This window comes from Adelges cooleyi, unplaced genomic scaffold, assembly GCF_023614345.1.
Source record: "Adelges cooleyi isolate 19-005CV unplaced genomic scaffold, UGA_ACOO_1.1 ACOO_flye_CR_arks_rails_tigmint_CR_PRNA_23, whole genome shotgun sequence".
In the NCBI taxonomy this organism is placed as follows: Eukaryota; Metazoa; Arthropoda; class Insecta; order Hemiptera; family Adelgidae; genus Adelges; species Adelges cooleyi.
Genome location: NW_026095893.1, coordinates 13922426 through 13940576, shown reverse-complemented (window position 1 = coordinate 13940576; position 18151 = coordinate 13922426). Strand labels below are relative to the sequence as shown.

The following is an 18151-nucleotide window of genomic DNA, read 5'->3' as shown; positions in this document are numbered from 1 at the left end:
ATTATTATATATATATTATATTATTGTGTGCGATTTCTCGTACGCGCGTGACACGTCACGATAATGGAGAAAAGAAAATTACCATTTTTTACCACAAGCGCAATACCGATAAAACAAAACTTCAAGCCGAAAATGTAACTTTGACATAGCAAAATAAAATTATGGATGGAATTGATAAAGTGACTTTCGGTAACCAGTTGGTTATAGCAGCCCTACGAACCTACAGAATATTTTGTTGGCACAATTAACGCGGGTGTAATAAAAAATACTAATAATAAAACAAAAAAGTATAAAGCGCTCGAGATATTATATTTTGCGTTTAAAGTTTTTTTTCTTTATATTATACAGGTGCAAACGCATGTGACGTTTTTTACGATTCTAGAGAAAACGTATACTTAACCGCCTTCGAGGATTTACGATTATTCCGCGTTTGATATATTTTGTATATTTAGATAAAGTGGACCCGTAGCTATATTACTTTGTGTGTAGTACATGCGCTATTTGCATATGTAGGTAGGTATATTAAAAAGTATGTATATTTTAAGTATGTGTGTTTATCGACGACCATTGAGTAATATGACTTACTGGTCGCGTTTACTTGACTCAAAGGGAAACGATTATTGTTGTGATGTGACAAGAGCGGAGCCCCGAAGGGAAGTGTGAAACAGTGGGCTGAGGGGGACGGCCGTCGTCGGTTTGTGTGCGTTTTGTCAGATTTATATGTTTTTATTTTCTATAAAGCTCGTGACATTTTTTTTTAATTTTCTGTTTATATAACGACACGGCGGTGCCAAGAAATAGTTAAAAAATAAAACAAAACCGGGGGTAAACACGGTGACAACTAACAATCCCTTTGACAGGTGCGCGCTGCAACCGTCGTTTGACGGGATCCCAAAAATAAATATTTGTTCAATTTCACATCTCCCGACCGTTATTTTTTTGATAATTATTTCACTTTTTTTAACGTTTCTACGGTGTATACATTATATTATATTAATACACCTCGTGTGTATATGCACCTGAGAAGGTTTTTGTTAATATTTATTTTTAAAACGTCACCGCGGAGACATTAAAATGGTTATTTCGCTGCTCGGCGGTCTTCTATTCATTCATCAAACTCGTGTTCATTAAACGAAAAAACCCGTTCTAAATTCGGTCGCTGGGTCTATGTGTACGTTATAATATTATAGTAGAGAGTATCATTTTATAGTTTTGTACTTTGTATACGGATTTAAGCGTTTCAGTACATACTAATATATAATCGTCTTAGTTACGGTTCATTAAATGTGATATTATCAAAAACTCAATGTTAACCATTTATATTGTTTATTTTTCGTTAAAAAGATGTGTTACAATACAAGTACAGGCTGCTTATAATAAACAATAGTGGGTATTGACAAGTGTAAAAATATACCTATAATATATCATACCCCCACTAGTATTTAAAGTCAATTCGCAAATGAAATTATTGTGAACAAATTTTGTTGGCATTTAAATTTCGTTTGAAATCAGCAATGTATTTTGTTGGTGGTCGACCTTACGTTACCGAATATATATATAGTTGGTGTGACAGTTTATTTTTTTTTTTCAACCTTGAAATCCACCGGAGTCGGCCTCGGCTTACATAACGTTATGTAATGCATTTTATCTACTCCTTAAGGGGGGCTCCCACCGTACAGACCATTTTTTCAGTCAAAACACATCATTTTCATTCCATCGCACAGGCCTAACCAGTGATTCGATAAGCAATCTGAAAACAGATTTGAATTCGTCATGAAGTTTATAGAATGTTGAAATTTTATAAAATGTTCAAACGTGTTTTATGCAAAGTAGTAATAAGATATCAAAAAAAAGTATGTCGACCGATCTCAAGTAAATTTCATGACGAATTCAAATCTGTTTTCATATTACTTATCGGATCACAAATTAACCGGTAAATTTATTGACATGGTCGAAATTTATTTAAACCAATTTTTTCTTAAATATTACCTATACAAAACTCATTGGTCTGTATGGAGCCCCGGAGCTTTGGTTTGTGGACACCCTTCGCCTATCTCGTGACACAGCCTCGTTTTGTCCGAATCCCATGTTCTCTCCGTCGAGAATGTCTGCTGCTGATGAATAAACATTGTTCGGTGACCCGACGGGGCGAGGGTGGCAGACGTTTCGTCAATGTTATCAACGTTATAATATTATATACACACACACATCAAACCACATTGTCTTGTAAATGTATACACGGGCATTTGTCGCGTTGAATTACATACATAATAATGTGTACAACACTATGTACACGATGTGTGTATATTATAAGGTACTATTATATTATTATATTATGTATGTACCTAACGTACCTACCTATACACTACTTTTGATACGCCGTCGCCTCCGTCACCTCGCAGTCGTGTCCCGTACAAGACGGCGCGCGTTTGAATAAATCAATTTTTACACATAACGCGCTACACCGTGACATCGTCGTGTGTTCGTTTAAATCCATCCATAATACAATATAATATATATATATATAATACGTGAGCCTTTTGATATTTAAATATTCAACACGGATGCATATTGTTGATTTTTTTTCTTCTCCTTAACACTTACACTCGCCGCACTCATACACACACACACACACATACCCTGCCTTATCTCCGTCTATATTATAAGACGGTATGAATGTATATTATACGGGTATAATTTTTTTTCTTAAAAAATACATATAAACTCGTGTTCGTACATAAAAAAACATTACAAATTACCGACACTTGTTCACGCGTTGACGACAACTTCTTGGTTTTTTTATAATATACACTAATAATATAACACATAGACTATACCTACTAACAATAATGTATGTACAGACCCGTCGGTAGATCTCTCTTCGGTTGTAAAAAAAAAATATAAAAGAAACTAAAAGAAAGATACAAATAAGGTTTAATATAATATAATCCCAACGGTTTGTTCTACGAATATAGATGCATTATATATATATATATATATATAATAAATATATATATAAGTATTTATCCCAAATCAAAAACAGCTGTTATTGTAATGAGCTGAGATAATAAAAACTCATTGTCACTTATAAGTTTTTAAACATTATATAACAGTGTTTTATTTTTTTAACTTTACATCCGAAATGGTAATCAAAGTCAAAAATGCAATATTTAATAAACATATAAAACCGAAGATGACAATATTATGTTTAACGTCATTTTCAATGTTATGTCTTATAATACTGATAAAAAAAAAAATGTTAATATATATTTTTAATACACCATTCTAATATTTTATTAGTATTAATTTGATAAATAGATTATTAATTACAATACCATAAAATAACCTTTACTATGTTATTTTTTATTGCGCAGAACTTCTCAGTATGTTAATGTGGATGGACTTGATGAGAGCGAATCAGACCGCCGGAATGCCCAGACTGTCAATGCCTAGTAAGTAGTTAGCACACCACCACTACATTAATATAATATTATATCCGAAACCACTTCACCAGTTTTCTTATTAAATAGCTTCAAAGTTGTTATCATTAAATTATGAGAAAATTTGTCAATTATTACCGATAAAAAAGAATTGGCGAACAAGATATAAGTATAACCATGTTCTACGGGGATGTAAGGCGAAGCCCCCCGCGGCTCTGCGTTGCATAAAATATAGTAGTTTTCTATAAATTGATCATGAAATTTGCTTTCACTTCTTAACTTCTTTGTCACCTTAATAAAATTTAGCCCAAGTCACGCAGCTGGTTTTTAATTTTGTTAAGCTAACTATAACCGACAAATATCTTAAACTGAAATTCTTCAATATATAAATACAATAAAATCACGTTTTTATAGTAGATAATACAGAAGAATAGGCGTTTTAGTTAATTTTTTCCACGTTTATCATTCTCTCAGGATGCTCATGTTTGTTATCAGACGGATGTGTGAAGGGTGGACGGATCGATTGAATATCAATCAGGCATGTCCCTATTCCCAAAATGCCTGAAAAGCATTTTTTTTTTTATATTTCTATTTCGAATGTATTTACCATAGTTTGCCAAAGTTATGAATCATCCGATGGCGTTATTTTTAAGTTGTTGAATTGTTTACCCATCAGACATGCCGACTAGTCCGTCTTCAGCTGCCTATGCTGCCATGAATCTTTCCCAGGCCGCTGCAGCCATGCAGTTCAAGAGCGGTCCCGTACCGGAACAATGCGAAGCTCTGAACTTAGGCAAAAAGCGCGTTGCCAACAATAACAATGCAGGCGAGGATGACGAGGAACACTTGTCTATTGTAAAACGTATCAAATCTGAAAGGTCTTCGCCGCTATCCCACCACCAAGTGATGATAAATCGTGGGTCGGACGATGAGAACGACAGCACATCGAAAACGGCCAGTCCGATTGGCATCCAAAGACGTTCACCATCGGTCGATCGGCAAGACTGCGAGGAATTAGTCGAAATAGACATCAACGTATCACCCGGTAAGTGCTTTCGAAAGACAGCGGGTCTAGTTCTAAGTTTATTAAAACTTACAAAATATATACCATATTATGAAATTATACCAATTATTGCTAACATTAGAGAGACAAACATTGTTAACAGTCATTCTGAGACATAATGTTGCACTTATTTGATTACATTGTACCTATGTAGACCTTTGTCTGTTGTACATTTTAACAAGGTAAGAAGCCAACGTTCGAGACACTTTTTATTTCTTTAAAATATGGTCTATTCTGCCTTATGATCTCAACATTACTATCACGATAAGTCAGCATAAGGGGGGGAATGGAGAGCCAACTCTTTTACCGTGGTCTCGACATAGGCGCAATTTCAATAAAAAAATTGAGGGTGCTTAAGTTGTGCATTTTCCATGTGAACAGATTTTAATTTATTAATTAGGTTAATATTTTTCTGAGAAAGGATTTCGTTTATCAATTTAACAATTAATCACAATTTAACATATCAGTTTAGGTATTAGTGTTTTAGTTTTTTATTAAAAAACAATCAAAATGTATGCAATATTACAATTTACAGGTATTTCATACAAGAGTTGTACACGCTTTGCTTGTTTTTCTATTTATAATATTGACAAATCTGTCCTGTCTCATTGAACCCCTAAGCTAAATCTTTATTTTCCTTAAAGCAATAAAACGACCGTTCACAAGGTGCAGAACTAATGGGGAGAGTGATGGCCACATGAAATTGATAAATGATTCTGAATAACAAGTACTATTATCAACTCTGCAAAAAGCTTTTGGTTTTTTTATATTAACATTTTTTTTAAGCAGAGGTTTTAATACATAAACAGAAAAAATATTAGAGGGTGCTTATTTTAAAATTGAGGGTACTAATACCTAATACTTTCCTAATTGCGCATATGGTCTCTGAGTGTGTTTTTATAAAATGCAACACCAGATACACACCTTACCTGGAACACCATCAGCCATTAGAATAATTAAATAGAGTAGGAAACGTTAATTAACAGTTATATAGTGCCTTCTATGGGATATTTAATAACGCGTATATTGTCATACCTACAGTTTTATATTAGTTTTAAGTTAAATGAATATTACAAATATCATATCTATATTAAAAATCGCATTTACAATCACTTAATTCTTTATTAGTTATAAGATTACTGTAATTATTCCCAATTATTATAATACATTAGTACAAAACAAACCTTGAAGTTTGATTTGAAATAATCATTTTGATCTCGAGTATGCGTTCTTTTAGATATTTGTAACGTTTACTGGTTGGTAACACATGAATGGAATTTACATTTCAAACAATATGAGACTTAATTTGTTATTTTTTTTCCTGGTAAAGCAAAACAAATGAATAATCTACTTCATTTTATACAATAATATCCAATTATAATGCGACTCAAATGACACAATTGGAATCCATGAAATATTAATATTATTTTTCTAGTCAACGCGTTCGCATAAATTATATATTATACCTTATTTAAACTTTTGTCGTTATTGTTTCTGTCGTCAACATTTTCTATGCTATATTCATTGACCTAAATAAATGAATATAATAATAATTATAATAATTTCCATATTTTTCTTCGCGTCAACATCTATTTATTATTGTGTACATTCTAAGTATACACCGAGTTCGCCATCCTGTTGACCGTGTGCACAAATTAAGCAATCCAATAGAGAAATCGAATTTCGCGGTTTGCTATTTTGCATTACTGTTCAAATAAATGTTGTTGACAAATTCAATACAACAGACCGTGTATGGTTTCGAAAATAATGTGTCATATAATATTCCTACTCTCAGTTGTCTATTTACACGTTAAGAATTATTATTAATAATACAAATACATTTTATTAGGCTAGAATGTAGGCTAGAAAATATTCAGTTTTTACATGTGATGGCTTCCAAGTTAAAAACCAAATAGTGAATAAAAATGTCACTTGTCTTTGTAGTTTAAATCTTTGCCAGGGCTAAAAGCTGATAAAGATGTCAGGTCGATTGAATAAACTAAAAATCCTTTATTATTTAAAATATTCACCAAACCGAATGTGTTGAGATAGGTCATCCGCAATTGACTTCTAAAGGAAACAGTTGGCCTCTGATTGTTCCAATAATATTTTTCTCCTCCTTAGCCTTTATCCTAACTATTTGAGGTCGGCCACCATTTTCCTAAGGTTCCACTGGACTTGAACTCACACGTTATTATCGTCGCAGCAGATTGAAAAATATATGGTATATTTTTCAATCTGATCGTTCCAACATTAATAAGAAAATATTATTTGTAACTGTTTTAGGCTTGTCAAACGGACTCACGATAAACGTAAGCCGGAAGACAAAAGACGGCGTCTATAAGGGTCAGCTGTCCAAGACCGAAGTCGCTTTAAACGGAGGTAAGATAAGCTTAATTACTGTATAACAGTTTATTCTTACATTCTATAATCGCATTTAAAGGGTGGGAAAATGAAGACCCCAGCGAAAGTTGAACGCCTAAAAAAAAAGTCATTTTTTTTAGCAAACCATTATTATTATTGTAAACAACAATATTATAAATAGATATACATTGCGAATTGTTTTTATTATCAAATCAGGTTCCATTAACAACGTAAGTCCTTTCCTATTGCGTCTAAACGGCGAACTTTACACGGGATGTCTTCAACTCCAACAAACCAACCACCTCAGTCACATCGACAGCAACACTTTAAGTTAACCTAATATAAGACAAAGTATTGTTTTTATTTAATTATTCGGCTTATATTAGTGTTATTTTTATTTCATTGTAGCCTAGCAATTATTACGGACTCGCTACGTTTATTTTTATTTTTTTATTGTTAATATAATTAATTGATTTTACATAATTTAACATACAGTACAACAATGAATGTTGTACACAAAAGAACATTTTGAAAATTGATTAAATAATAATGTATATTTAACCTTAAACGCTGTACATATTTATTATAAAACAAAAATAATGTTTTTATTTAAAATACTTAAATATAGTAGTGTAATTACATATTACTATTATTTATTATTATATAGTATTGTCAAAATCTAGGATAGACTTTTTGTGTAAAACTTTTTTTACATTTTTTATTACTGTAAATTAAACATTATATTATATTAAATTATTGTAAGGGCTGTGCATCCTTAATGGTATAGATCTCATCATCATATAGAAAATAATAACAATATGAGAAATACATAATACTGTCGAGAAATACTGATTGTGCTTAATTAAAATTTAGTAAAAAAAAAATTATGATCACCCATATATTTTACATTTGTTTAATCATTAGTATTGTGTACTCATACGGATATTTCCTCTTGTACATTTGTAATAAAATATATAATACAAAACTCTACAGTATCATCAGTGTATATTTCTAATCGAAACGAGTTATTTATAATTGCCTCGTTATATTTCCATAGTGTAAAAAGTGTAAAATGGTAATGTTCTTAAATTTTAACAAGATTGCAGTACGGTCGAGGCGGACGACGCTTTCGGTTTTTCATATAGAAATAAACGTCGAACATAAATAGCATTCGATAAATAATTTATATTGCAACCGAGAAACGGCCGGAATATTTTGAGTAAGTGCTCAATTTGCGGTGTAGTAAAGTAGTGAAAAATATTTTGTGTGATGCTTCAATAAAGACTAAGTAATTTATACACAAAGTTGTAGTTACAATCAATTTGTTTTATGCATCCGCACGACAAGACTTTATTAATACTTTAATAAGGAAAATGTAATTTTTTTTATATGATATATTTTTCCTTTTTTTTATTAGTTTCAAAAACTTTGACACAATATTTATATCATTATTACCGACTTCCTCTTTATTAGCTGTATTTGAACGACATTATAGTTAAACGGTTAAAAAAAATACAACTTTTCGTTCTAATTGTCTACTAAGAGCGATCTGAGTTAGTCGGGATCCAAAATGAAACAGTGTTATAATATAAATAAGGACTAGACAGTCAAAAGTCAGGGGCATGCTAAGAAAATAGGAAGATACAAAGATGGTACAAATTAAGGGGATGCCAATTTTATAATATTGCAGGAGGACGTCGAAAATCTGTTGCTTTAGGATACTTATATGGTTAGTATTGCATTGTTTTTAAGTACATAATAATGTACTTAAAGTACTGCAAAATCTTATTATCTTGTTTGCAACTAGATGTACTACGTATACTTTATTGAGTTTTCAAGTTCTGCAGTTATGAGTTATGTGTCTTAGGATGATTTCGTGAATTGTTCACTAAATGAATCAATAAGCAATCAAAGGAGAGGGGATCAGTTGGATAGTAATCTCATTCCAATTACCTAACTGTGTAGTTTATGTGGTAAGTATTTAATATATTGTAGGCATTTGTAATACATTGTAGCACATAAAGCAATCAAATGATCTAAGCTCCACACGTTATAATATTTGTCTAGGATATTGCAATTGTATGGGAGTATTCATATGGAATGCTGTCCTTTAGTCTAATCGTTTGAATCCGTTAAGAATACAATTAATAGCGGCTTGTGTAATATATAAATTAAAGAGAAATTGACAATTACGGTCGGTGCGTATAAAATATTTCTAAGGCTACATTTAATTATCAATTCATTAGCGATTAATGAAAAATTCTTTAATGGAGTATTGTAATATTAAGCCTTAAACACGTTTTAAAATAATATACTATTTATAATAGACATTTTGGCGGTTCTATATAGATATTAGATTGTTCATAAAATGGATACCAAAACAGTAAATAACATATGTGTAAAAGCTAAAATAACAATAATTCAATTGGGATATAATATTTAGATAATCAAGTTATAACTCCAAGTTAACAAAGTTATTCTTAAAAGTAATGCAGAGTTGTCTGTATTACAATAAAAAATAAAATACGGTAAAATGATTTCATAGATTTCCAATTAAAATATAAATAATTTAATATTCCTAAGCAGTTATTTTGTTGTAATATATTTTTTCTGATTTATTCCAGTATTTGTATGCCCGTCGCCGCATTCAATACATCTCACCACACATCTCTATTCATAGCTTATCTTTCCCCATATTATATTCTAAGAGCTTAAAGTCCTCTCTTGTTAAAACCAATTTTTTTCTCAAATATTACCAAATATTGTCCATTAACATACACGGACAAGTATACATAGTTGGACCAACTAAAATTACGGTTAATATAAGGAGTCTTAGAAAAAACGATTGACACAACTGATATGGTTCCAAACTAACATACGAATAACTTCTCACTAAACAAACAATTCTTCTCCTTCGCCTTCATCCCAACTATTTGGGGTCGGCAACCCTTGACCTACACTTCCACTCGACACGGTCGCTCACATCAGTCCTCATATCATTCTCAATCACATCCAATCACCTCTTTTTCGGTCTTTTTCTTCCCCTCTTTTCTCCTACGTTTATTTTCATTACCATTCTCACGACTACCAATTCCCCTCTCCTCATAAGATTGTCCAAACCATCAATCTCAATCTATAGTGTCTCAGAATAGTATCTACCCATAATATTTGTAGATGATTACATCTGGTTGATCTATTCAAACTTGTCGATCATTTGAGGAAATACTTCAATTTTCATTTTAATAGCGCCAACAATAGCAGTATATAGGCATTCCAGACTCCAGTGTTGTTGTAATTATTATTATTACTACTAGTTGACCGTCTGGAACGGACACGCAAACCGACTGACCCGAGAGACACACGTGCAGTAAAACCTATCACATGTTATTATTAGTGTATTCATTTCAATCACGGCGTGAAACACAACCGTCGCATATGTACACACACGTATTACTATATACCTACTACGGTCTACATGTATAATAGTAATAATAATACATAATATAATATGTTCTATAGAAGGTATATCACATTTATTTGTATATATATATATATATATATATATATATATATGTAAAATTATTCCTCCCCCGACGCTAATTAGTCGACCCATTCGACTGACAAAAAATATTTCACACTTTCCGTCCCATTGTGTAAAATATAAGTGTGATAGCCGGCGAACAAGAAGGAAGGCCCGTACAAACAACAACGGTTTGTACAAAATATATCTATATGGTCAGCGAATGATGTACCGCAACATTATTAAATTTTGTGTGTTTTTAAATATATTGCTTCATCGCCGGACAATCGTCTCCAAAAGCTGATCCAACACGTTCGTGACCGAAAACGAGGCAGGAGTGTCTGAATAATAAAAATTAATTACTAATTACAGCAGTAATTATACCAGTCGCTCATTGCACTCATTACACGATTCTTGTCAAACAGGTTGTATTAAAACGTTTACGATGTAATATCGTATTATTAATAATAGCAGTCGAGGGTTTCTTTGTTCGAAATAGTTGTGAAATCGATTGGACGATTGTGTACACAACACACATGGAAGTGACTGGTAGCTGGTTCTCCTTTCGACCGCAACTAAAATAATAATCATAGCAGCTGTGGCCAATTTGGTGGCCCCACAACTAAAGAGATACACAAGAGAACACGCGAATTCACATAATTGCCCTACGCTGCTTTATATCTTTGATATATTTTTTTCGTCACAATAACGTTGCGTATTGCAAATCCGGCCAAGTTTAACTCGACATGTTACATTGCCAAATGATGATATAATATTGACTCCACTCAAATCGGATGATCTAGATTTTCAACTGCGAAAACTCTAATTAATCTACTAAAATAATAATACACAACGTATGGATATGATGTGTTAAAGATTAACTTTTTAAAAATTAAAAATGTTCATCTATAATCGGAGTATTTTAAAAATTAAAATTAGTGTAAGTTAAATATATATTTACATTAATCTAATTATAAGCAAAGAGTAATAACAACGAAGTTGTTTGATTATCTTTTGACAATTCTCAATTTCTTTATGATGAAGTAGTTTTGTAGTCAATATAATAAAGGTTAGGTTATCGCCTAAACGTATAGGTACAAGTTATTTTTGTAAAGATCTCTTATTGTGTATTGTTCACACTCTGCACGATTACAGTTTTTGATTAAGTATGATTATATATTAAAACCACCGAATACTTACTGTGGACTTGATAAATAATAATGGGGATTGTAAATGTAAATAAGGGTGGAAGTGCATTCGAACGAGTCATTCGAGCCATTTACAAACACTAATTATTTATATTGTGTACAAGAATGATTAATATTAAGCTAAAAGCAATTCGGTCGTCGTTCCTACAGAAATTCCAATGGCACGGCTCTGCTTCGTTAAAAGCGATGAGTATTCGGTTCAGGTTCAGTCGAGTATTTGGATATTAATATTAGGTGTACAATATATAATATTATGAACGTTAATAATAATAGGTATACTTAATAATATTTTTCGGTTTTCTTATAGCGGCATCCATAACCAGTAATGAGTAAAACAAAGTAAGTGTTTGCTCCTGAATTAATGGGCTATAGGCAACCATTAAGTAATATATATATATTATAATTTATATTACATGTTTTAAGTATTAACCTTAAATTATAATAATATGTATTCATAAAATAAAATGATCTATACAATTTAACTGTGTATCCATTTGTAACTATTCTTCTTTAATCCTAATTTAGACGTTTTATGTTATTGAATAAACTAAACAGTAGTTTTATGAATCTAATTAAAGAATTCAGGAAATATCCACACAAGCTCCCCCATACATGTGCATATTACATTTTCTTACATAATATTTTAATTTCTTATTCCCCGGTATCCCTCCTCGATTAATTTAACAAGAGTAGCACATGACTGCCATTGCTGAGTCCGAGGCTTTTTTTTCTCTCAAATCAGTACTCTACTTTGCGCCACAATATAACTGAATAGCTTTTTTTTTTTTTTAATTAAATAAGCCTGAAAGAAATAACTACAAGTGTAAAAATGTATTAAGGAAAGTGAAGTGCGGTAGAGTAACGCGCACCCTGTCCTAAACATTAACTTTAAAATTAACTATCCAAAACTGGTTATTGACCCGTCAAAATGATCAATAATTTGAAAAGTTTATAAAATGATAGGTTACCTTTTAGGCTCGAAAGTCTATAGAGTTCTGGAAAATACTAAACAAAGGTAAATATTTAGTAAATCTATAATACATATTAAATAAAAATATTTTCAAAAAGAAAAACGTTAAATAGATTAATTTAAATAATACGAGTATACTGTTTTACAGTCACGTAACACCTTATAAGCAGGGAAAGGGGGTTTAATTAAGCACAGGTGGATATATATATAATAATAATGTAAATGTTCCTCTTGAGAGAACGTTATACTTCAATATTTATTAAAGAGTTACGTATAGGTAGGCAATTGTTTGCAAAATCTCAATTTAAAGATTAAACTGTGATGTGTCAGTAACCAGGATTCTTTTTTTTTTTATAGTTAATTTTTTTTTCTGGCCAGCATAGCGTCCTTGACGGAAAACAACGGGAATAAAAATATCGAAAGATAACCTAACATTTCGGTGACAACGTCGTATCCAGTAGATTACAAAATCACAAAAATAGTCTAATTAACAATCTGTATAGTAACGCTATACCCAGGCAATCCGAGACGACGTCTAAAGAGACAATGGTGTCGCGACTTATTAGTAGAATAACTAAAATAAAAAATTGAATTTTCGAATTTAAGTGTCACCATAATGGGTGTGTCTTCTTTGTCAAATCTATCATATGCATATTTATCATATGATTTGTATTTTATATCACATATACATACTTATTGCGCTCTTATTGAACAGATTGTATATTTTCTAAATAAAAAAAACGTCGTATCCGATTTAAAAAAAATAACGTGAATAAAAAGTAGTAGTCGTTTAAAAAATATTTAAAAAAATGTATAGCTAAACGAGCAACGTCGATAGAGGATCACAGGACTTGTCGGGGGGCCGCAGGACGAACCGTCGGACCGAAGTCGTGGGCGTGGCCCCGGCCAATGGGAAACGGTCACCCCCACCACCGCGGGCCGTCTTGCCGGTGTTCCTTAGGCTCCGCTCGGCGGAACCCGTGGCCGTAGATACACATTCGCATACACAAGCGCGAACGAAACGCATCAGCCGTCTCCGCCGCCGCCGTCGTCGTTTCCGGTCGGACGACTTATTATTTACATCCGTTTTTTACCTGTAGTATTAATGCGTTTTTTTTTTTGCTACCGCGAGATGTAATTTTGTGCTTTTTTTTAACGCTTCCCACAAAATAAAGAAACCGTATCGTTTTCTACTGTGTCGACCGTGTACCAATAAAATAACAGCCGTTAATTATTCGTTGTCATTCGTATTTCCGTAATATCATCCAGGCACCCGGCGGACCGGATGTAAATACATTCGTTTTTATCGAAACGATTATATTTCAAAATTGGCCGCGTCAAGCAGAACCCCGTCCGTGCAGTAGCCGCCGGCGAGACCGACTCGCTGGACTCGCACAAGGATATTATGGTGAGTACAACTCGAATTTCTTCGATTATTGTCAAAAATAAAAACCCAGTTTAAATGTGAAATTTAGCAGGCACAATTGTTGTATTATGCATGGGACCACCCATAAGGGACTACAGTCGAGGGATCACACGATAATAATTTTGGAAAGCATCGATCAGTGTTAAAACATTTCTCTCGTTTTCCGTCTCCCGTGTAATGCACGTCTATTTAAGTGTTAAATGTAAAAATATTTTTCTTTTATTAAAAACTCATTATAATTATTAGTTGTCATAAAAAAACTGAAAAATTTCCCCTAAGTTTGATCATTTAACGACAGTTTTTAATTATAATGTCGCATAACGCTAATCTGTTTTATACCTGAAAATGTATATGGAATCTCAAACCTGTACCTATAAAAGTCATTCCGTATCCGTTAACACAAATTAAAAAACACTGTTGATAATTCTCAATAGACTGGTCGAGTCTTAACATAAAGTGTGCTATTTTTTATAATAGTAGAAGTGTATATTTCGACCAAAACTCTTTGGGGAAATAGTGATAGGGGAGAATGGATGCTCATGTTCATTTTATGGCCAAAATTATAGTTTTGTTGTATGCAATTTTCTCTAAAATTAATTATATTTTATACTAAAATGCAAATAGTCATTCCAACAGAGGTCGCTATCATATCTCGCTCTGATATATTTAGCTTTTGATGTTCAACATTAGTGTTGCTGGTAGTTTGGCCAAATCACTTAATCCGAGGCGACTAACAATTATTGTTGTGTAAACAAAATCATTCTAACTTTTTCTGGTGATCCGCTCATCGTCTTAACCGCTAAAATATGGGTAGTGAAGGTTTCTTAATGCGACCTAGCGTTAGTATTATGTGTTCAAGTTTTGATTGTAAAAACGTTTAAGTATACTTATTACATTGAATTTACCGTTATTTTGAGGATGTATATCGCCCGTTAATTATAATTCTCCTTTGACGAATCATCAATTATACAGGTACAGGTACATTTAACACTAATGTAAACACATAGTTGAAATAAATTCGATAAGTATTAATACTAGAATACTTGTCAATACTAAACGAATAATCCACTATAACATTTTCCATATCATTTGCAAAAATTATAGTATGATTTCTCAGTGAACAGTAAACAAAACCAACACACGTTGTCAATTTCCTATTATCATACTAATTTATAGATATTTTTACTTTTTACTGGCATAATATGAGTATTATCAACGAATCTGTGTTTTCCACTTCTGAGGTTTCAACTATGCAATTTAGTTATTGTCAGTATGATATTTGGGCAGAACCTAACCCAGACGGATAGGAAATCCATCAGGAAAATTGTTTCCTGCATAATAATAATAATTGGTTGGGTTTTCTATGATACAAAATCATTTTTGTTTCAATTTATTTAAAATTCTATTTCGTATACGGTATAGGTGCAGTTTACTTAATATCATTGTGAATGCTGTGGCTTGGAATTATTTTATACATATCTATTCTATACTTTAAATCGTCCATTAACGAGTTGACCGTCATTAGATTGAAAACTAGAATAATATGTCTATAATTATACTAATTTAATTGACTATATAAACAATTTTCTCCACCTATTTATAAGTCGACTGTACAGTGAAACCATACAAGTATTAATTTTATTATGTAAATTTACTTTTACAGATAATCCAATATAATTTATACCGAATTGGATCACTATTTTTCGCCTTTATCTAATCGTTATTTTTAACCACATAAATTGTGTTGATGGTTTTTCACCTTCTCCCTCGTTTGTCTGCGACATAGCGGTTGCTTGTCTTTTAAAAGTATGAGAAATAAATTATTAAAAACTTAACACATAAAAGAACCGTCGTAATTTTCTCTTTTTACAAAATTTACTCGCTTGATGTTTAATAATCGTTAATTTAAATGATATCTATAGAGTAGTAGCGAGGAACTAAAACCTCTCAAAGTGAGGTGGACCTCTGCCGTGGCACTTATGTTTACGCCAGATTATAATAATACAGTATACATGTTATACTATAATAATATTAATATTAATATCATACACTTGCCGTTTGTTTTATCGGGCAACCTTGTCGCTTGTCCACTAAGCACGCCGTAATGTCGATTTAACGACAACACAATGATCGTTGTTTTTAATCGCAAAATTATCTCAATGCAACGTACCTACATTATATAAACATATTACAATAATCCCCCGTGGTCATAGGTATAGGTGCAATCATATTAATATACGTCTGATGATGATGGATAGGGCTCTGAATAACTAAAACAAAAATATGTCACCTTAATATTTTTATTTTCTTATAGCTATATATGCCTACCCCCCGGCGGTTCGGATTTAATTAGGTAGGGGACATAACAATAATATTGAATGATACTATAAACAGTTTATTTATATATATTTTGTAGACGATTAAACATATTATTATTATGTAGGTATACAAAATTCTATAGTTCTGTTTTTAATGATAATATTGTTGTACACGACAACTGCCTGTTAATAACAGGACGATTGTTTTTATTTGAATAATGACCTTATATTTTTAGATTTCACATTTGTGTCTGTTAAAATATTAATACCTATCCATAGAAATTGTACCTGTTTGTGTACCTGTGTATACTAGAGGCTTTATAGTAATCGATGAAACAGGAGGATGTGCAAGATCTAGGAGGTGAATTGGATTGGAAGAATCTAGCGATGGATAAAAATATATAAGTAGACGAGGGGTTGTGTGACAGGATGGTTCTAGAGGCCGAATAACCTAAGAAAAAATAATATATTATTGTTTTTGTTTAATAAGAATCAATTTAATTTTTTGTAATTTTGGTAAATTAACTTCCATGTAATGTATTCTTAATTTGGCTTTGTAATTTTTTTTTAAAACTCTTCATAATATTTTTTTTGTACACAATTACAAATAAAAGTTATTTCATATTTTTACTTACATATTCAGTTATCTAACTAGTAATGGCCAAAAAGTGAAATTAGCCATTTTTGAATCAAGAAATATTACTATTGAACGATTCACTCCGAACTAGGTTTCAGGCTTTCGTACACACAGACAACAGTGTATACATTATTTTTTTCCACAGAATTGTGAATGAAAAAAAGTCACTTTTATAGTGTTAGTCATTTTGAGAGGGTGACAAGTTAGGCGTCGTTTTTTTTTTATAAAACAAACTGTAGATTATTTTAAAACTACAAGTCAATAACAGACATGGGAGCATGAGTGGCTTCACCGAAATTGTTTACCAATTACCGTATAAAATGGGTTTTATCTAATGTGACTGCATTATAAAAAGGAGGGACTTGTGAAACGAATTTTTTGACGGAACTGCTCCTCAGCAATGCTCTATGACCGGCACCTACTTAATATATTTTGACTTCATAACTAGAAAAGAACGCGCGTCCTTGGCCGTCACAGCCGAGACACATCCCCTATTATAGGTGTGTGTATACACAATTATATGTACACTTGTCCAAGGACAACTTATACATGTATGTTGTAATTGTGTACATAATATTAAATTGATAAATTACGTCTAATAAAACCTTTTTTAAATCCCGGACTCGATTGTCAAAAAAAAAAAAAAAACCCCGTTTGTTTATTCTCTCTCGTTTTGGAGGCGACGACGACATCAGACCTCCGAGTCAAAGAAGCCGCGCGACCGCGTTTTTAGGTTCTTTTTTAAAGGGTAGTTTTTATAATACAGAGGTGGAAAAATACAACAAATCGTATAAAGAAGATATCACGCGCGCCGCCGCCGCCGATAATAGCGGGTGGTATTTTTATATACACTGCATTATATTATTTGTACAATAATACTAATAGTAATTTGTCCTTCTACCTATACAGTCCCATTTGCTGGGCGGCTTGTGTTGACACACTTAACAACCCTCGGGCGGCCCGCGTAATCTCAAACCTCACAAATTGCCCGTAAATAACTAAGTATACAATATTATGTTGGTTTAACACTGCAATAATACCTATTTAGTTTCGATTTTTTGGTGATTATTATTAAGTATTATGTTTTCTGACTCGCCGCGCGGGTACGCTCCTCAGTAATATTTTTACTCCCTACAGGTATAACATACATATTATTATAATATAGTTTTAAGATACCATACACCCGGTATTATATACGTGTGTTT

The 18151-nt window shown here is 32.1% G+C and overlaps 2 protein-coding genes across 3 annotated transcripts in view; both read left to right on the top strand.

Annotated features, from left to right (window-relative positions):
* Window positions 1–7434, top strand: part of LOC126835444 (protein dead ringer-like) — a 70614-nt gene extending 63180 nt beyond the window's left edge. For both annotated transcript variants that reach the window (XM_050568036.1, XM_050568037.1), the window contains exons 7-10: window positions 3375–3452; window positions 4117–4485; window positions 6790–6885; window positions 7084–7434. In XM_050568036.1, coding sequence (XP_050423993.1) covers window positions 3375–3452; window positions 4117–4485; window positions 6790–6885; window positions 7084–7202 — 662 coding nt within the window. In that variant the 3' untranslated portion in view covers window positions 7203–7434. The remainder of the gene's footprint in view (window positions 1–3374; window positions 3453–4116; window positions 4486–6789; window positions 6886–7083) is intronic.
* Window positions 7435–13579: 6145 nt separating this feature from the next.
* LOC126835401 (AT-rich interactive domain-containing protein 3B-like) overlaps window positions 13580–18151 on the top strand; it is a 58880-nt gene continuing 54308 nt past the window's right edge. The window contains exon 1 of the mRNA XM_050567971.1: window positions 13580–13973. Within this exon, the coding sequence (XP_050423928.1) occupies window positions 13971–13973 (3 nt within the window). The 5' untranslated portion in view covers window positions 13580–13970. The remainder of the gene's footprint in view (window positions 13974–18151) is intronic.